The 18,996-nt window shown below is 40.2% G+C and overlaps 1 protein-coding gene across 1 annotated transcript; it reads right to left on the bottom strand.

Annotated features, from left to right (window-relative positions):
- Positions 1 to 13,149: 13,149 nt before the first annotated feature.
- LOC139472591 (uncharacterized) lies at positions 13,150 to 17,078 on the bottom strand. Its single transcript, XM_071255054.1, has 3 exons — positions 16,320 to 17,078; positions 13,610 to 15,971; positions 13,150 to 13,241 (listed from the first exon to the last, which is right to left on the bottom strand). The coding sequence occupies exons 1-3, from the start codon at positions 17,076 to 17,078 to the stop codon at positions 13,150 to 13,152; spliced, it is 3,213 nt and encodes a 1,070-aa protein (XP_071111155.1).
- Positions 17,079 to 18,996: the final 1,918 nt, after the last annotated feature.

Genomic DNA, 18,996 nt, shown 5'->3' with positions numbered 1-18,996 from the left:
TGTTTAGGAAGTCCTGGATGTAGTTTATTATTTGACCTTTGAGTCCTATTTTTTGTAGTTTTTGTATTAGTCTGTCGCGCCATACCATGTGGAAAGCTTTGGAGAAGTCTAAGAAGATGCCTGTAGTATATTGTTTGCTGAGTTGGCCTGTTTTAATGTCCTGCTCTAAACGGGCGAGGTTATCTAAGGTTGAGCGGCCAGGAGTGAAACCACTTTGATCTGGGTTTATGATGTTATTTTGAGTTAGGTAATGTAGTAGTCTGTTTTTAGCCATAGATTCCATTACTTTACATAAGTTTGAAGTTAAGGAAATTGATCTATAGGAGTTAGCCTGATTAGCTGGTTTATTAGGTTTAGGGATTGGTATGACTAAGGCCTGTTTCCAGGGAGTAGGTACTTGTCCGTTTTGATAGATGAGATTGTATAGTTTAAGTAGTGCCTGGAGTAGTTTAGGGGGGAGTTTTTTAATTATTTGGTAGGAAGTTAGGTCCAATACTGGGGCTGTGCCCTTTTTCCTGTTTTGGATGACGTAGAGTAGCTCCGCCATTGTATAAGGGTGGTTTATTTCTAGGTTGTCATTATTTCGTTCTTTGGTGTATTTGTTTTCTGTTTTAAGTTTATCTTGAAATTTTTGGCTAAAGTTGTTGTTGCTGCTTACGTCCGAAAAGTGGTTGGCGAGGTTATTTGCCTTTTCAGCGGAGTTTGTTGAATTATTAATGTTAGGTGTTTTTTTATGACGTTTTAAGCCTCTAATGATGTGGATTTTGCGCCAGACCGTTCTGGCGTCTGTACGGTTATTTATTTCTTCACAGATTTTTTTCCAGTTTCTGGTTTTAGATATTTTGACTAGACATTGAACTTGGTGGTTTAGTTCGTGAGCTATTTTTAGATGCTTAGAGTCACGTTTGGCTTTATTGAAGGCCGATTTGCGTTAACGTCTAGTTTGTTCTATTTCCTCGTTCCACCATGGTACTGCAGGTTTGCCTGTTTTAGTTGTTTTAAAGGGGATGGAGGTTTTGGCTGCTTTTATTATGTAATCTGTTAGGTTTTTACAGTAGATTCCTGGATCATTATTTTCTAATTCGTTTAAGTTAGCCTGATTGCAGATCACTTGAAATTGGTCCCAGTTAGCTCGGTTATAACAGAATTTTGGTTCTTGATTTTCTGTTTGTATTGGTACGTTTGTATCTCCTATGGTTATGTTTATGGGGAAGTGATCACTACCTAGTGGGACATTGTGTACTTCCCATTGAGTACTTTGGGCTAGATCTGCGGTGCATATAGTTAGGTCGATAGCCGACATTTTTTTGTTAATCTTATCGTACCTCGTGGGTTGGTTGTTATTGAGGAGTACTAGGTCGTTTGTTTCTATCCATTCGGAGATTAATTTGCCATGATTATCTATTTTATCATTTATGCTCCATGTAGGATGGTGAGCATTAAAGTCTCCTAGGAATATAGTAGATTTGTTGCTTATTTGGATCCTCAGTTTGGACTTTTTGTTCTACCCAGTGGTATATATTAATGATGTTTATCTTTTTGTTATCTAATGTGATTTGAATGCCGTTAGCTTCAAGGTTTGGCGTGTCTATATTTATTTCTTTGTAGATTATATCTTCCCTGACGTATATAATCAGTCCTCCTGCGGCTCTACCTGTTTTTGGTTTAGCTCTATCTGTTCTAACTGAGTTATAGTTCGGTAGTGTGAATTTGGATTTTTTGGAGAATTTAGTTTCCTGAATACAAGCAATATGTGAGCCTTTATCTCGTTTAAATTTAGCTTTTAGTTCATGGCCACGGGAGGTGAGTCCGTTGTTCCATTGTTGGGGTCAGGTGTTTGGTAATTTTGGTTTTAGTTTTATTTCACTTGGTGAGTTCATTTAGGTAGAGGTTAAAGAGGAAGAAGTGGAGATTGGTTAAGTTTAGATTGAATGCTACATTGTGGAAGGATTCCATGCTTGCGTTTGGTGAGGTTTGACTATGCATGTAAGCTAGGAGTAAAGTGAGACTATTTAGGTTTTTGAAGGTAGTTCCATTTGTTTTAGTTGGAGTAGCTTTGATTGTTTCTTCTGTTGTTGAGTACTCTTCTTCATCAGTTAAGTTAGATTTAGCTGTTTGGGTTTCCATAGGGGCGGCTTGCGGTGTTTGGGCTTGCGGGGTGGGCGTAGCTGTGGATTTAGTGTTTGTGTTTTTTTGTTGTGCTCGCATGTGGGGGAATGTTGTTGCCTTGTGGGCTGTAGAGTGTTTGGGTGAGGGTCGTGTTGTGGTGGTTTTTTTGTGGTTTGTTTTGCATGCGGGTGTTGATGTTGTGGCTATGTGAGGTATGGGAGAGTTGGTGGGTGGTTGTGTGGCTGCATGTGTGTGTGAGGTGGGTGTGGTTTCTATGTCATCGCCTCAAGTAGTATAGGTAATGATGGTTCTGGCTCACTTCCACTGGAGCTGGATTCATATACCTATACCACCACTACAGGAGGAATTTTTTATGCCAAAATGACTATGCAATTCAACGATAGTCATGAGATTAAACTAAATTGGCTCTAGCTCACCACCACCTGGAGTCTATGATATAAATTTTTATAGGTAATGATGGTTCTGGCTCACTTCCACTGGAGCTGGATTCATATACCTATACCACCACTACAGGAGGAATTTTTTATGCCAAAATGATTATGCGATTCAACGATAGTCATGAGATGTATTAAACGAAACATCAATATTAATTAATAATGAATAAAATTTACTATAGCCCACGAGGATATTGGAAAGGTGTAGGAGCAATAAAAAAATTAGCCACCGCGGCTAAGGTATCTAAAGATGTGGCCAAGGATTGGTTAAAGAAACAAGCGTTGTGGCAAATATATTTACCGGCACCGCGTTATATACCGAGGAAGAAGTTTGATATTTCTACAACGAATGAAGTTCATCAGGCTGACCTCTTGTTTCTTCCCCACGATAAGGTAAAACGCAAAACGTATAAATACGCTTTAACAGTAGTGGATGTGGCTAGTCGATACAAAGAGGCTGAGCCATTAACCTCGAAAGATTCAACAGAAGTAGCTAATGCACTGAGTCGCATATATAAACGCGGACCGCTAAAATGGCCTAAGCTATTTCAAGTAGATCCCGGTCGCGAGTTTATGGGATCGATAACTAAACTTTAAACAAAGCACAACGTCAAAATCGTCCGTGGTGAAAGAGAGGCCCACCGTAGTCAAGCCATTGTTGAAAGATTTAACAGGACATTAGCGGAACGTTTGTTTGGCTATCAGTATGGGATTGAAATGAAATCCAAGCGATTGAGATCAACCGAATGGGTGACACGATTATCAGCCGTTGTATCAGCGCTGAATAATGAAGTGACGAGATTAATAGGGAAGAAACCATCCGATGCGATTAAAATGAAATCTGTGACTTCCGAATCTTCAGCACCGAGGAGAGGCAAAGAACTAAAACTTCCGGATAGAGTAAGGGTAAGATATTTATACCAGCCCGGTGAACTCGAAGGAGGCCTACGTCGCGCAACCGATCCCATAAGACGTATAACATTAGTCGATTTGTTACGAAAGAAGGAGAGCCTATTCTTTATTATCTTCAAGATGGACCGGGTAGGGCATTTGTACGAGAAGAGTTGTTCATAGTTCCCGACGGTACAGTATTACCACCATAACCATAAGCATAGGTAGTTACACCATCATTATCAATCCATCTCTTTGTATCTAAGGGGGATAATGATGTCTTGTTCATTCTTAATCCATATATCCTATGATCGTAACTTCTTAAAGAGTTCATCTCGTGTTTGAACGTTCTACCGTTGAATAATGCTTCTTTATACTGTTCGTGTTTGATATGCTTTTTTACAACATACTTCTTAACACCCTTGGCTTTTCTTATCTCTCCATTATCGGACCTTTTTATAGAATACATCTTAGGTCTTAATCCTACATACTCCGCTATAGGAGTCCCAGCACATTCATCCTTCATCTTACCTAACACCTTTTTATTTACAACACTGTGCAGTGGATTATCTTTTGGGTAATCGCTCGTGTCGTACATATCTATTTTTTCTGCCATATCTTTATACACATCCTCGGTTTGTATTTCCATCAACAAAGAATCTGTGTCGGTATATAACACCTCGCATCTATCGCCGTATTGCTTCTTAAGTTCGTTGTAATAAAAGTCATACATTAAGTGTTTTGACAAGTCGAGAATACTCATATGCTTCTTAAGTTTGTTGTAATAAAAGTCATACATTAAGTGTTTTGACAAGTCGAGAATACTCATACCGACGTACACTGGTCTGTTGAATTTTATATTACTTTTCTGCATATGCAACGCGGCTAAGTCGTTATCGAATATCTTGCTTCTGTTAAAAGCCGGACTGGCTATAAGTTTCCTGAGTCTTTCTTCCTCATTAGATCTGACTAATTTAACATCAACACGCTTCCTTAGATTCTCAATAGTTTTACCGAATACCGAGTTATTCATGAGCTTATATAGATTCTGTTCGAAATCGCTGGTAGCTATCTTTCTTAAATCTGTGTTGTGTTCAACCTTATATAGGGCTCCATCCAAGGGCTTTGATCAAACTTTAGAACTCTGTGTATTTTCTTAAGTTTCATACCTAACGATAGATATAACTGGAGATTTCTGTAGTGAACTATATATTTTGTCTTATCCATCAAATTTGGTACGAGTTTTTCTACGTTAGCTAACCTACTATTACTCATCAAGGAGCGTTGATATTCCGACATCCAGTCTTTATTAACCATTAATCTTTCGGGAGCTAGCGGATAACTGTTATGGTCTTTATGTAAGGAACTCAGATATTCCAAGTCAACTTCTAGTATGTACCCTTTATTCTCATTGATATTATTCACATCGATATCATTGACCCACTCAAAACCACCCGTGGGTAAAGGTTGACTCATAGCCCATCCGTACAAATTGTTAGCGTCGAGATATAATATGTGCGTGTCGGGTTTACTCGGATCGTATCCTTCCACTAATTTATTATTAGCCTCAGAATACCTTTTCGCCGCCATCGATATACCCCCTCTTAATCCTTTCTCAATAAACAAGTGCATATCGTAATCTGTGAGTAGTTTTAGTTCTACGCCGGTCTTCTTCAACAATGCATCCCACGATAGTCCGGGACTGGAATAGTACCATGCCGGGTCCAAGCCGTATTGTTTTAAACACGTCTTTCTAAATATCTCGAATATATCGGCGAGTAACAGTACATCGGTTTTCAAGTACAGATCGTGATAATCACCTACATTCTTACAACCTAATTTATCCCAGACCGTCTGAGCGTGTTCATAATCGGCATCTGTTATTCTAGATTCTGTTAAGTTACTATAGAATGATTCGAGGGGTGGTAATTCATTTTTTTCGAATCTAGACCAATCATCCATATATTCGTAAGGATATACACCTTTTCTCAGCAGCAAATGACGAGTTATCTTATCGGTATATTGATTTGTTATCGCGAAGTCATCGGGATTGTTCGCATTAGCTAAATTGTCCAGGGTAGATGAAGTCTATGAATCTAAGCCCATTACTTTGCTTTATTCTAGATTTCCCATCCTTGTCCCTATAATGTATAGGTTTAGTCAACGAGAATGATATGTATTTTTCCATATTGTTAGGAATGCACGTTAAACCGCCGTCGGTCTTTGAGGTAGCTTGCATAATGAGATGTGAATCATATCCTCTAAGGTTATGAAACACAACGGGGATGGGTATTGTTTGAGCATTCATTTTTAGTTTCAAGTTACACTCGTTATGAGCGGCTCCCCAATAATTACCCGTGACGTGACAATGATCTCTTACGGAATCCCCATCCAGGGGTTTATTACAAACGTGACAACTCGTTGACTTCTTGTGCGCCCTCCAATCATCTATCGTCATACGCATGGGTTTCTTACACGATAATTTTTCCCTGATTATTCTATCTTCATTTTGTAAATATTCTAGGAACTTTCCCGCTGCATCGGGACCTCTGTAAATCACGGGAGTGTTTGTTTTCCCATCATACCTTACAACTATATATCCAAACACACAAGGAATATGTTCTTGAGTTTTGTACGTAAAACTACTACTTTGATTATTATCGTGGTTGGTATTTTCTATGGGCTTGATAAGCGCTTCGAAGTCGGCGTAAATTACGTACGGTACTGGCATTTGATTACAATAGTGTTCAAATTTTAATATATTTTTTCCCTCTTTAGGCATATCGATCCTGATAGCATTCTGTCCAACACCTCTACAGTCTTCTTTATGCCCTTCTAATAGATCTTGTCTGCTGTACCCATGCAGGCATCTTTCGCAGAAATATTTCTTTCTAGCATGTTTTGTTTGATCGTATAGCACCCTGTTTAAACTCTTTATCCACGTATAATGATATTTACCATCTTTTTCGATCAGAAATGAATTGATTCTGGGAATATGTTCCGGAGCGGAGCTTATCCTGTGTACAACAATTCCTTTAGAATGTCCGAAAACATTTATAGCTAAATTATTTTGCTTTTCCACCTTATCAATTTGTGATATTGGTGTAGGTTCGTCTATACCATCGAAGTTGAGTCCATCGTTTTGGGGATAGCTAGAAGGTCTATCTGGATTCTTGTCTACGGGGAACAATGCAGATCTTATCATCATTCTTAAACAATCATCGGATTTATTTTTTACGTTAATTATGGCTTTTTTCTTCTTATAATATGGGGGTAAATCTATATAAGATCCACCTTTGAAGGGCATATAATTCGCTATATCTAAATATAAACTATCGATTTTATCCACACCCCAACCCGAACCTCTGTTAGTCTAGCGTTCTAAAGTTTCCTGTATCCTCTGAATTAATGTATCTAATGATGCGTTTATAGTATCGGATTTGGTTATAACTTCTTGATTGCTTCGGAAATATGGTTCGGTATATTCGACGCTATCGTCTGCGTTACTTTTACTCAATGACATTTTAATAGTCAGCTGGTATTTTATACTATGTAAATCATCTAACTCCTCGTTAATTTTACTCGATATGATGGGCTTAATATCGTTAACATCCATGTTGGAATTAATATCCATCTTCCAACCTCTTAGATATTTACCAACAACGGCGGATGTGGGTACAAATATTAATTCTTGTTGTTTATTCTCAACATCAACATTCTCAACATCATCATCATTATTATTATCTAGTAAAGCGATCAATTCAGCTCTTCTCATTCGAGAATAACCTCTCAGCCCACTGTTTCTCGCTCGAGCTTTGAGTTCTCTAACAGTCTGGGGTGGTCTGTTGTATTCCAAACCGAGTAAGGTAATCAATTCAGCTTTTCTCATACGAGAATATCCACGTAGACCACGTTGCTTTGCCATAGCCTTCAACTCTCTGACAAAAACCATTGTGGTTGAATGGTATATGCAAAATGAGACAAATGACTAATTGGTTGTTTTCATATATCTAAATACGTATTCTCCCCAACCTATTCCTCTCATTGATGTAATCTCTCTTCCTAGCATAAATAATCTGATTCCTGACCCGATCAGCACCGTGTTTCTTACATAAACAATAACGACCTTTGACCCCTATCCCGCATTCAGAACACGTATAGTTTATGTGTCCACGCTTGATGTAATAATTGTGTATACCGCAGTATATATCAACACAGCGTCTATTACATAGAGTCGTCTTCCCCATGAGTGTAAACTTGCAGTTATTCACGGTATATACATCTATCATATCATTTGTCTAAATGCAAATCACATCTACACTAGTGAATAGCTGAAAATCAATAGAGCAGATAACCCCATAATCACAAATGCGACCTCGCGGTTCTTTTGTTCCTCTGACGGTGTATAAAACTGACTCATTGTTGGTATCGGTATTGGGTCGAGTTTTTTCCCATAAACGAGGTAGTATTCGTGCATGTCAGATTCGACATCCTTAAACGTTTGAATTGAATGTCCTTCCTTAAGCAGTTTTTCATGAATAAAGTCTAATCTCTTAATTCTCTGCCGCGCATATTGTGACTGGGCTACTTGGAGTTGTTCTAAAGCTTTGTTATGTCGTTTACGCTCCTCTTCAACTTCTTTAGCGTTTGATTCTCTCATACTGGAAAATAAATAATTACTCCCCGAAAAAGCTAGAGCATTAACAATAGCTCCACCGACCATCATCGCAATTGTTGCCATATTTATATGAATATAATATATTCAAATCTTTATATGAATATAAATATTCAAATGTTTAATTACTTCATTATGTCTTCCGGGATAAGTCCTTGTTTGATGAGCATATCCTTCGTTGCCATTGCTAATCCAATATCCAGAACCATCATACCTATATCAAATCCATTAAAATCTAGCTTGGGAGGTGTGGCTTTAGTAATCATTTTAGCCATACGGGCATAGCCAATGGCCAAGCCGGTGACCACCGCTGAATGATACGTCGCGTTTACCAACATTTTACCGTCTGTAACTGGAGTAGTCATGCTTCTTATAGCATTATATGAGGACTAACCTCTAATTGAACTTCTTGTTGCGGCGGGGGTGACGTTTTCTCTTCTCCGGTCTTATAAAAGAACCATACAGCCGCTATACCAGCAACTCCTACTAGTGCCCATGTTTTAATTGGATTTGAATTATTTATTAATTTTGCTTTGCGCGCCAGCCCTCCCTTTCTTCCTGCAGCTATTTTTGGGGGGTTCTTAGTAACTCTGGGTTTTAGTATTTTCTCATTCACTTGTGGTGGTTCCTCATTCACTTGTTGTTTGGTGTCCGCAATCTGTTGTGGTTGCGCAATCTGTTGTGGTGTCACCTGTTGTGTTTCCGCAATCTGTTGAGTCTCCATTATTTATTTGAACTTCGTTCTTTATATTATTTAGTGGGCACGTATGTTTAAATTGACAATACCTAGCCGTTATTAAAGCTGTGGTGAACGGAGCTAAAAACATTCCGAATCTATGCTAAAACTCACAGCTCACTGAGCTTATAGCGTGTTCGATGAATGGGTCTTTCTCTAGAGATTCGCATAAATACATGCGATGTTCTGCCGGGATGGGGAGAAACGTACTAGCTACGACTGTGTATAGTTGTAATATAGACGACCCTATCGTTTTAGTCATGGTAGCTCCCAGTCTAGACTCGTAACGCGCGTACAGTTTTTTAATCTCTTCGTCGGTCATGTTATCAATTTTTTCAATGGTATCATTTTCTCCCAAATATTGGGAACATTTTCCACCGGCTACCAAAGCCGCGAGTCTTTCTCTATGTTTATCTGTTACTACTTCAGCATGTTGATGTACATCAGACTCTTTGAGCATTTGTTCAATGAGTTCGTCGCATTCCATAATGTAATACCTAAGGAGATATTTAAGTCTCACATAATGGAATATGACATATCCAATACATCCCGTAATAATGAACTGTTGCGAAAGAATGAGGATTTCGAACCACATTTTATGTCATATTAACCGCTAATGTTCAATTTGCTACATTTTGCTATATTTTTGCTATAATTTTGCTATAATTTTGCTATAATTTGCTACATTTTGCTAAGCGATTGCATAAGCAGCTGGTTGATCGGTTTTTAATACGAGTTTACAGTGCTTCGTTGCCGCTAACACTTTTCTGACTTTATCTCGTTCACCCTTGGTATAAATGACGTCATTTTCGCGTAAACATTCCTCGAATGAATCTCTGTCTTTGCAATGAAACAGCGCTACCCATTTGGTCTGCTCTCTGAGATCTTTCAGGACAGAGTTGTATTTTTGAGTAAGTGCCCAAACGCTATGTTGAGTATGCCGACCGGAGAATGCTAAATACGAAAGCATATCTTTCTTTTTTGTGAGTTCTTTACTCGCGCTGCAGTCGTCTATTACGAAAAGGGTTGATTCTCCTTTGTATTTTTCGTGACATACTCGAAGACAGTCTTGTAAACGATCACCCGGATCGACTCTGTGTACCCCGTCGTCATTCATTACCCAATCTCTCGATAAGTATGTTTTATTAACGCTTATAGTCGGGCACAGAATAATAATATGATCGAAAACGTCCCGATAATGACTTTGTAAAATATCTGGAATAAAAGCTGTTTTTCCGCAGCCCGTTTGCCCGCATATGATAGCACAGTGCGGATCTTTAGGTAAAAGATTATTAATAGATTGCTTGCACGAATCTCCCATTCTGTATATTAAGTTGCGCATCCATAATCACGTACAAATATATGTTTAATTTACCAGCTGATTCCTGGAGCTTCGTTATCTGTATGGTGGCACCGTGGCTAGCATTTTCTATTCTCCTCCCACTGCCGTGTAATTGGTCATCGTCCGTTGTTCGTATGTCGAGCCATAGCGCATACTTCGTGGTGAGGTATTCACCCATCGATACACTCCCGAGAGACAGATCTTTCACGACCGCGTTAACTTCCGGGGAGCGTTTTATAGAAGGAAGTTTTTTAATCTCATCCCACTGGTGATACGCTAGCATTCCTTGGCTATATAGTTGATTAGGAACGCCCTCGATAGTCAATTCTACTTTCGTAATCTTGGGATTGTAGAACTTCTCGGTATTTCTTTTAAACGCATCGGAGGGGTCCTCGAACAACATTAAAATACCCTTCAACGACCTCGTGGGGACGTTTAGATTGATATTCCACATCGTATCTTTTTTGTCCCTCGTGATCTTTCGGTGTCGCAGCACGCGATCGTACAAAATGGCTAAACTTCCCGAATACTGGTTACGAATTTGTCTGGCTAATTCGGGATCCGTTATCATATCGTACTCGAGCAAGATATTGTCAATGGAATAGCTAGCATCTTCAGCTGCTCTGATTACTCTACCGTAGTCATTAAAAGTGAGTTCGTATTCTAACCTATCGCCTAGGGATGCTTGATAAAAGGGCATGTGGGAATCTAGTAATTCAAAGTCTAGGGGAACATAGAATCGGTTACCTAATGCGTCGGCAACGGCCTGATCTTTTACGACAGTACCATCACCACTAGAAGCATCTACGCGCAGTCTCAATGTGTTCTTATTACAAATATCTTGGTACTGTAAGTTTTCCCGCTCTTTATCCATTCTCCAGAGATCCATGTAACAATAGTATACATCGCTATCGTCGATACTCAAAACCTCATTACCGCTAATTTTAATAGCAATTTTCTTAACGATAGCACGACCTAAGTTCTGAACGGGCTCCCTGTTAACGTCGGTAGAAGTCAAACTAATCGTAAATGCTAGTCGGACAGAACTAACACATCGTGTGCGCCGAGATTAGGAAAGCGAACCAGAAGCGTTTGATTCTGATCGATGGTACTAGGGTTATTAGTTATAGTAACAGACTGACGAATTGCTTTGACCCCTAATGGATCTCAAAGTCTACGTTGTGGGTTTAACTTGCGTCCGTATTGCGAAGACATTGTTATATTGAAATTATATAACCATATGTTTAATATAAAAATGGGTGATTTTGAACTAGATACCTTTGATGACTTTGATAACCAGAATCCAATCGAAGATAGTGATGAAACCAGGTTAAGTAGTCTTAACGATGAAATATTAAAATCAACCGTCGATGATTATTATGATGCCTTAAAAGAAAAAGATAAAAATTATGTTATCCCAATAGGTCGTGACTATTCAAAGTTTACGATAGATAGTAAAGGAACATTGCGTGTTCGTGAGAGAACATAAAGAATTAAAGTCATTCTTTTCAAAAGATTATTCCTGCTACGCCATCACTTGGATACATGAAATTGTGTTTGTGTTTTTGCTTCATGCGTCTCATAGCACGTCATACATGTGTTTACCTTCAACCGAGTTTCTTCATGTTTCCAACTGTGTTGGACCGCAGGTGACACTAAGGGGAAGTAATTCTTGAAAGTTACGGAAAAACATAAATTGCTATTCAGTAGCAGCTTAAATTAAAACGAAAAATGATTCTACTTATTGTCAACAAAACCCCACCCCACCTGACAGAGTTAAACGTCACAGTCTATGTACCTGATAAACAGGTAAGTCAATGATAGATGATTGGAGATCACATCTACACTGTCTATTCAAGAACACACACTTTCACAGCAGGTCTTGTGTATTCACCCTTGGGAGTTTTCACTCTCACAGTTCTCACTTCACTATCATCACCAGGCAGAATGTCAATTATTCTTCCCATTTCCCACTGACCTCTGGGTTTAGAGTCATCAACTATCAGAACAAGATCACCGACCGATATTCTGCAACCACCAACTCTCCAGCGATGCCTTACTGTCAAGTTAGGTAAATACTCTCTCATCCATCGGCGATTCAGATGATCTGCAAGGACTTGGGCTTGGCGCCATCTTTTTCTGCTGCACATCTCTTTGTCCTGGAACACATCAACTGGTTGGAATGGGTTAGATCTGCCGAGCAAAAAATGGTTCGGTGTCAAGGCGGTGAAGTCGTTTGGGTTTGCACTGTTGTAAGTCAAAGGTCGACTGTTCAGCATTGCTTCGACTTCAATCAGAGATGTGCGAAGCACAGATTCATGAACAAGGGTTCCTTTCAAAACACAATTTAAGGCTGTTTTTACAGATCTCACCAGTCGTTCCCATGCACCACCAAAGTGCGGACTAAGCGGTGGATTAAAGTGCCACTGAATACCTCGCACACACAGGAAGTCACTGATTTTGGCTTGTTTGAGATTGTGAAGGCACTGACGGAGTTCGTTGTCTGCTCCATGAAAGTTTGTACCATTATCGCTATACAAATGTTGAGGGTTTCCACGACGCCCGATAAAGTTTCTGAGGGCGAGAAGAAAATCATCTGTTTCCAATGAATCAGCAACCTCAATATGTACTGCCCTTACAGACAGACAAGTAAACAAACATCCCCACCTTTTCATTGTGCTTCGCTTGAACTTTACCAAAATCGGGCCAAAGTAGTCCACTCCAGTATGAGAGAATACTCCATCGGTAAGGCTTACACGACATGATGGAAGGTCTGCCATCTTGGGTGCAACTGGATTCACGGAACGCTTCCTACACTCTTGACAACTTCTGACAGCACGCTTTGCTAACTTTCTTGCATGAAGAGGCCAGAATCGCTGTCTTACTGTAGCTATAATGTGTTCAGTACCACAGTGAGCATTTTCCTTATGAGTTTTATTCATCAGTAGCTGTGTGACTGGGTGATAATCTGGAAGGAGGAGTTGATACTTCGCTTCTCTTGGAATAGTAGCTTTTCGAAGTCGTCCTCCCACTCTGAGATGTCGTCCATCATAGAATGGTGATAGTGTTATCAGAGATGATTTTGGAGATATTTCGTTTCCGGATTGAGCACAATAAATCTCACCTTGAAATGCATCCTTTTGTGCTTCTTGAACCCAGGCGAGCAACGCTTCCTCACATTCACTCATTGTCAGACTTTCATGTTACAGGTTTGAGGTCAAGATGCCTGAGTTTCGACAGAAAGTTTCTGGCTGCTCTGAGAACCCAAGCTGAAATGCGACACAGTCTTTGCCATGTAGAATATTCAGCTGGATTCAACAAATTTGTGATTTGTGGTTCAGTCAAATGTCTTTGATTCAGATTGATTTCAGATGATGCATTTCTAGTGGTCTTGAACATACTCTTCTTCACTTCAAGATCATCACTGAGCATATCCACAGGGTTTGACAGTTTTGGCCATGTGTCTTCACTTTTCCATAAGAACTCTGGACCCCGTAGCCATGGATGTGTTTCTGTGTGCTGTTTTGCTTGAAGTCCGCGAGTACAGTGATCAGCCGGATTGATATCTGATGGGACATGACGCCATTGTTGAGGTTTTGTGGAATCGTGGATTTCTGCTATCCTGTTAGCGACGAAAGGCTTGAATCGCTTGTTGGAATTGTTCAAATATTGTAACACTGTATTTGAGTCAGTCCAAAACTGAATTCTCTGGACAGGGACCATCAATTCTTCTTTGAGAGAAAGCCAAAGTCTAACCGCTAATACTGCACCTTGCAGTTCCAGCCTTGGAATTGTCAATGCAGGCTTTAGGGGGGACACACGCGTCTTTGCAGCCAGGAATGAACAAGTCACTTCATCCTGGTCAGGGTAAGATTTGTAGCGCATGTATGCACATGCTCCAAAGCTTTTCTCGGAGGCATCCGCGAACAGATGAACTTCAATGAGACTAGATTTTGATGAAAAGCCCTGGTGATGCCTGCACAGGTTGAATGATGACAAGTCTTGAATTTCTTCCAGCCAGCCATTCCATCTTGATTGAATTTCTAGTGGTAAGTCATCATCCCAATCAAGACCTAGCTTCCATAAGTCTTGTATGAGACACTTTGCGCGAACTGTGTATGGAGCCAAATACCCACAAGGATCAAAGATGGAGCTCACCATGCTTATCAAACCTCTCTTTGTTCTGGCACTGTTGTGAATTCTTGGATCAAACACAAAAGTGTCGGAGACAATATTCCATTTTAGTCCAAGGGCTCTGATAGTGGATATTTCATTAAGATCAAGACTCTTTGAGCTAACAGCTCTTTCACTTTCAGGAATTGATTTCATCACAACTTCTGAATTCGAAATCCACTTGTGGAGGTGAAATCCACCCATTTTCATGAGGTATGTAATGTCTTGGATCAGCTGCACTGCAGTAGTTTCAGTCTCAACTGATTTTAAAAGATCATCAACATAGAAATCATTGAGGGCTGTATCGATCACTGATTGCTCAAATAGGTCAGCATTGTCCTTAGCTGTGCGCTTCACAGCGTAGTTTGCACAAGAGGATGAGTCAGCTGCTCCAAACACATGTACTTTCATCCTGTACACATCCGGAGGACCAGGAGTCTTGAGATCTGATTTCCATAGAAATCTGAGTGCTTCAGAGTCCTCTTTAGGGACCCCCACTTGATGGTACATACCTTCTATATCAGCAGCTATCGCAACTTCAAAAAGTCTGAATCGCTGGAGAATGCCAAACAAACTGTTGACGAGATCAGGACCAGTCATTAATTTGTCATTCAGAGATGTGCCCAAGTATGAAGCCGCAGCGTCGAACACAACTCTCACCTTCCCTGGCTTATTAGGATTCATCACACCGTGATGAGGTAAGTACCAGGTCCGACATGATGAATTGTCAATTTCTTGAGCCAAGAGTTTCTCTGCTTGATCCTTTGACACATAATCGTTGAGAGTTTTGCTATAAAGAACACCAAATTCAGAGTCTCTCACAATGCGCTTGGTTAAGATTTTGAGTCTTCTTTGAGCTGCTTTCAAGTTGTTTGGCAATGATGATTTATCACGCCACAGCATGCCAATTTGATAGTGTCCTTCAATAAGTTGAGTCGTTGTTTCAAGGATGTATTGTGCCTTTTCATCTTCAGTTGAATAGGGCTTTGTCTTGTTGTGTGAAATGCCAAAAGATTCTGTTTTCCAGAAGTCTTCAAGCTGATCACTCAAATGTTGATCACGAGTAATTGTGAGGTTAATTCTAGCTTGAGTTTCATGATACAGTTCATCATCACTGTGGGCTATTCCCATGACTGTCCACCCCAGCAGGGTTTTGACTGCAACGGGTTGATTTTCAAGTCCTTGTATCATGTCAAGTTGAAGGTGTGCTTCAGGGACATCAACACCAATCAACATGTTGACCTGGGTGGGTTCAATATCAGGCAATTGCAAGTCTTTGAGGTGTTCCCATTCATCACTGATGCGCTGAGGAAGGCAATCAAAGGCATTAGTATCAACTGCCCAAGCTTCTTTCAAATGGATTCTCTGTGCATCAAGATCACTAGCTGATTCAATATCAAGTGATACCTTAAGGGAGTTTTCAGTTGAAACACTGTTGTATGTTTTAACCTTGAGCTTTCTTCTATCTCCATGGAGACCTAAATCTTTTACCAGATCCTTATGAATAAGGGTGACATCACTTCCTGAGTCTAACAAGGCAAAAGTCTTGATTATTCTGCCATTTGGACCAAAAGCATGAACAGGAACAATCTGCAAATACACTTTTGCTCTGGATGACTGCAGTTTCTTATTATAAACCACCAGTGGCTCAGAAAAAACATTGTGAAGTAGTGTGTGATGTTTTTTACCACAATGTTTCTCTTGGCAAGTCACAGTAGAGAAACATTTGTTTGCTCGATGTGATGGTTTAAGACAGTTGAAGCACAAACTGTGATCGACAATTATGTCCCTTCTCTCAGATGCAGTCTGGTTTGCGAAAATAGGACACCTGTACAGGTAATGAGACTCACCACACAATGCACATGGCGCTTTTGCCTGTTTTGGTGTTGTATCTACATTGTCAATGATTGTTGGTGGTTTTGTTGATTGCTTTCTGACAATCCGCTTCTCTTGAGGCTTGGTGTACCGTGTGTCATTCTTGCGACGTTTGTTTGTGTCTTCACGTGATGGCTCACTCAAAATCGGGATGGCATATGGGTTGAAGTCTGCTTCAACACGATCTCTCAACCAGTTCTGCAGATCAGTGAGGTTCGGGTCTCTGAAAGAAACAATGTTTCTAACAAACTCATTCCACCGGGTTACTTTGTCGATGGGAAGGCGCCTTGTAACTTTCAACACAATGTCAGAGCTGTTAAGGTCAGACAGGTAATTCAGTTGCTGCAATGTCGCAATACAGTCACGAACAGCAACATAGAGTCTACGCAATGCAGATGGATCATGACTAGGTACTTGTGCTCCTGAGGCCACGCTATCAATGAAAGCTCTGCATACTTTTATTCTATGACCGAATGAAGCTTTCAGCTCCTTGAGTGCCAAAGCATAGTTTCTTCCACTGTAACCAAGTCCTTGAATAAGTCGTTTGGCTTCACCATCAACATGCGATTGAAGTATGTCCATGCGTCTGGTGTCTGTAATGGCAGGTCTGCAGTGTATCTGCACATAAAATTGCTCAACAAATCGTGGCCAGGTAAGAGCTTCACCATTAAACACTGGCAAGTCGATCTTTGGTAGATCACGTTCACTTTCAAGTTTTATCAGTGTATGTGACAAATTCTCATGTGCATCCAGGAACACTGGTGTGGTTTCTTGTCCGATGATTAATTCGTCTATCCACAAATCAATAGACTGCTGTTTCATGTGCACTTGTTCAAGTCTTGACTGTGGTAGTTGTTGTGTCATGGGTTCTTGGTAGAATGGCTTTGCATGAGGATTAAAATGACTTGTGTGTTTTAAATCAGTATGATCCAGCCACTGCTGTATGTACGCTTTACTGTCGTGTTTAGTTGCAAGCAGATCAGCTTGATTTTCATTGTGGTTCAGCATAGTTTGGTACATACGATGTTCAAGATCGGCCACTTCTTTAAGATGTCTTGCCTCTTGTCTCGCCTTTTCCGCTTGTAAGTCAGCAATTTGGGAAACTAGTTTTGCATTTTCCTCAGCATGAACAACTTTTAACTTTACTTGCTCACTTTTCATTGCTGTACTGTTTTCAGTAACTTGTGTGTTAGATGTGGAAGCAACTGATACACTTTTAACACTGGTTTGAGTTAAATACACTGCTATGTGGTGAATAACATCGTTTGCCACATCAAATCTGTTATTAAACCACTCTTCTTCATACCGAGTTTGTTCAGTGTCAAGCGAGTCAATATAACGTTTGTGTGCAATAGTGAACGATTTTATTGCCGCTTCTAACTGTTCAAGTGTTTGCCCGAGTTTTCGTTTGGAACGACCGGCTGTCATTTCACTTGAAGCTCTATTACACAAAGCAGTAACATGGGCTGCATGTCCACGACGGACATGCTTCAATTCATCCCTGTTTGTGTTCACAGAATCGTCGTCTGACATGGCGAACTACAATCTTCCAAAACACGTGTTTCGTAAATAGTGTTCAGTTTTCGATCACTGCATTACACAGTTGGAAACTTTATGTTCGTGAGAGAACATAAAGAATTAAAGTCATTCGTTTCAAAAGTTTATTCCTGCTACGCCATCACTTGGATACATGAAATTGTGTTTGTGTTTTTGCTTCATGCGTCTCATAGCACGTCATACATGTGTTTACCTTCAACCGAGTTTCTTCATGTTTCCAACTGTGTTGGACCGCAGGTGACACTAAGGGGAAGTAATTCTTGAAAGTTACGGAAAAACATAAATTGCTATTCAGTAGCAGCTTAAATTAAAACGAAAAATGATTCTACTTATTGTCAACATTGCGAGTGCGTGACTCTCCGCATATTGATCTTATGCATTATAGTTCTCGTAAGCCCCTAGCCTTGTCTACTATAGCCAGCAGACATAGCCGCGAGTTTGTTCGTGATAAATTAGGTTTTGTAGAATACGGACGAGAAAAACTTTCCGCGAAGACTACTAAGGCTCTTCAGACTATGAGGAAAGAACTCGTTAATACAGATGATTTGGAAGCAGCCTCGATGGTGGCCTCGAACGGACTCGGAGAAATCTTAGATACCTATTACGATAATTCCACGGCCAGTGTACCACATTCAGAGTTCAGTATTCGGGAATTACGAGGTCTTGACAAGGCAATGCAAACTTTGCGGGGAGAACTCATCAATAATACAGCCAAGCTATCCGAAATCGACAAGCATATAGCTTACGAGAAAACAAAACTCGAACAGGCGGGCGATGAGTTCAGTAGACGCCGCATAGCGGAAAGATTGCGTAACCTAGAAGAGGAAAGATCGGCCCGCCTCGAAGCAGCTTCCAGTATTAGAAAGGCACTTCGTTCGCAAATCAGTCGTATTCGAGAAACTATCGATCAAGTCCTCAACGATGATACTACACTGGCCGATAAAATTAAAACATTGTTCAGAGAACAGGGACTAACAATTGCCAGTATTTTAACCGCGTTGGAATTTATTATATTTACTTTGACTCTCACGTTAACAGGTGGTGGCACAGGTGGTAGCGGCGGATCACCGCCTAACGATAAAAACGGGATAAAAGAGTGGATAAAAAAGCATTTAAAAGCATTAGGTTCAGCACTGGGAAAGCTAGCTGAGAAAGCCGCGGCCGCACTTCCCGGTATAATAGG

This window comes from Haliotis cracherodii, unplaced genomic scaffold, assembly GCF_022045235.1.
Source record: "Haliotis cracherodii isolate W230 unplaced genomic scaffold, xgHalCrac1.p SCAF_25, whole genome shotgun sequence".
NCBI lineage: Eukaryota > Metazoa > Mollusca > Gastropoda > Lepetellida > Haliotidae > Haliotis > Haliotis cracherodii.
This window is presented reverse-complemented; position numbering and strand designations above follow the sequence as displayed.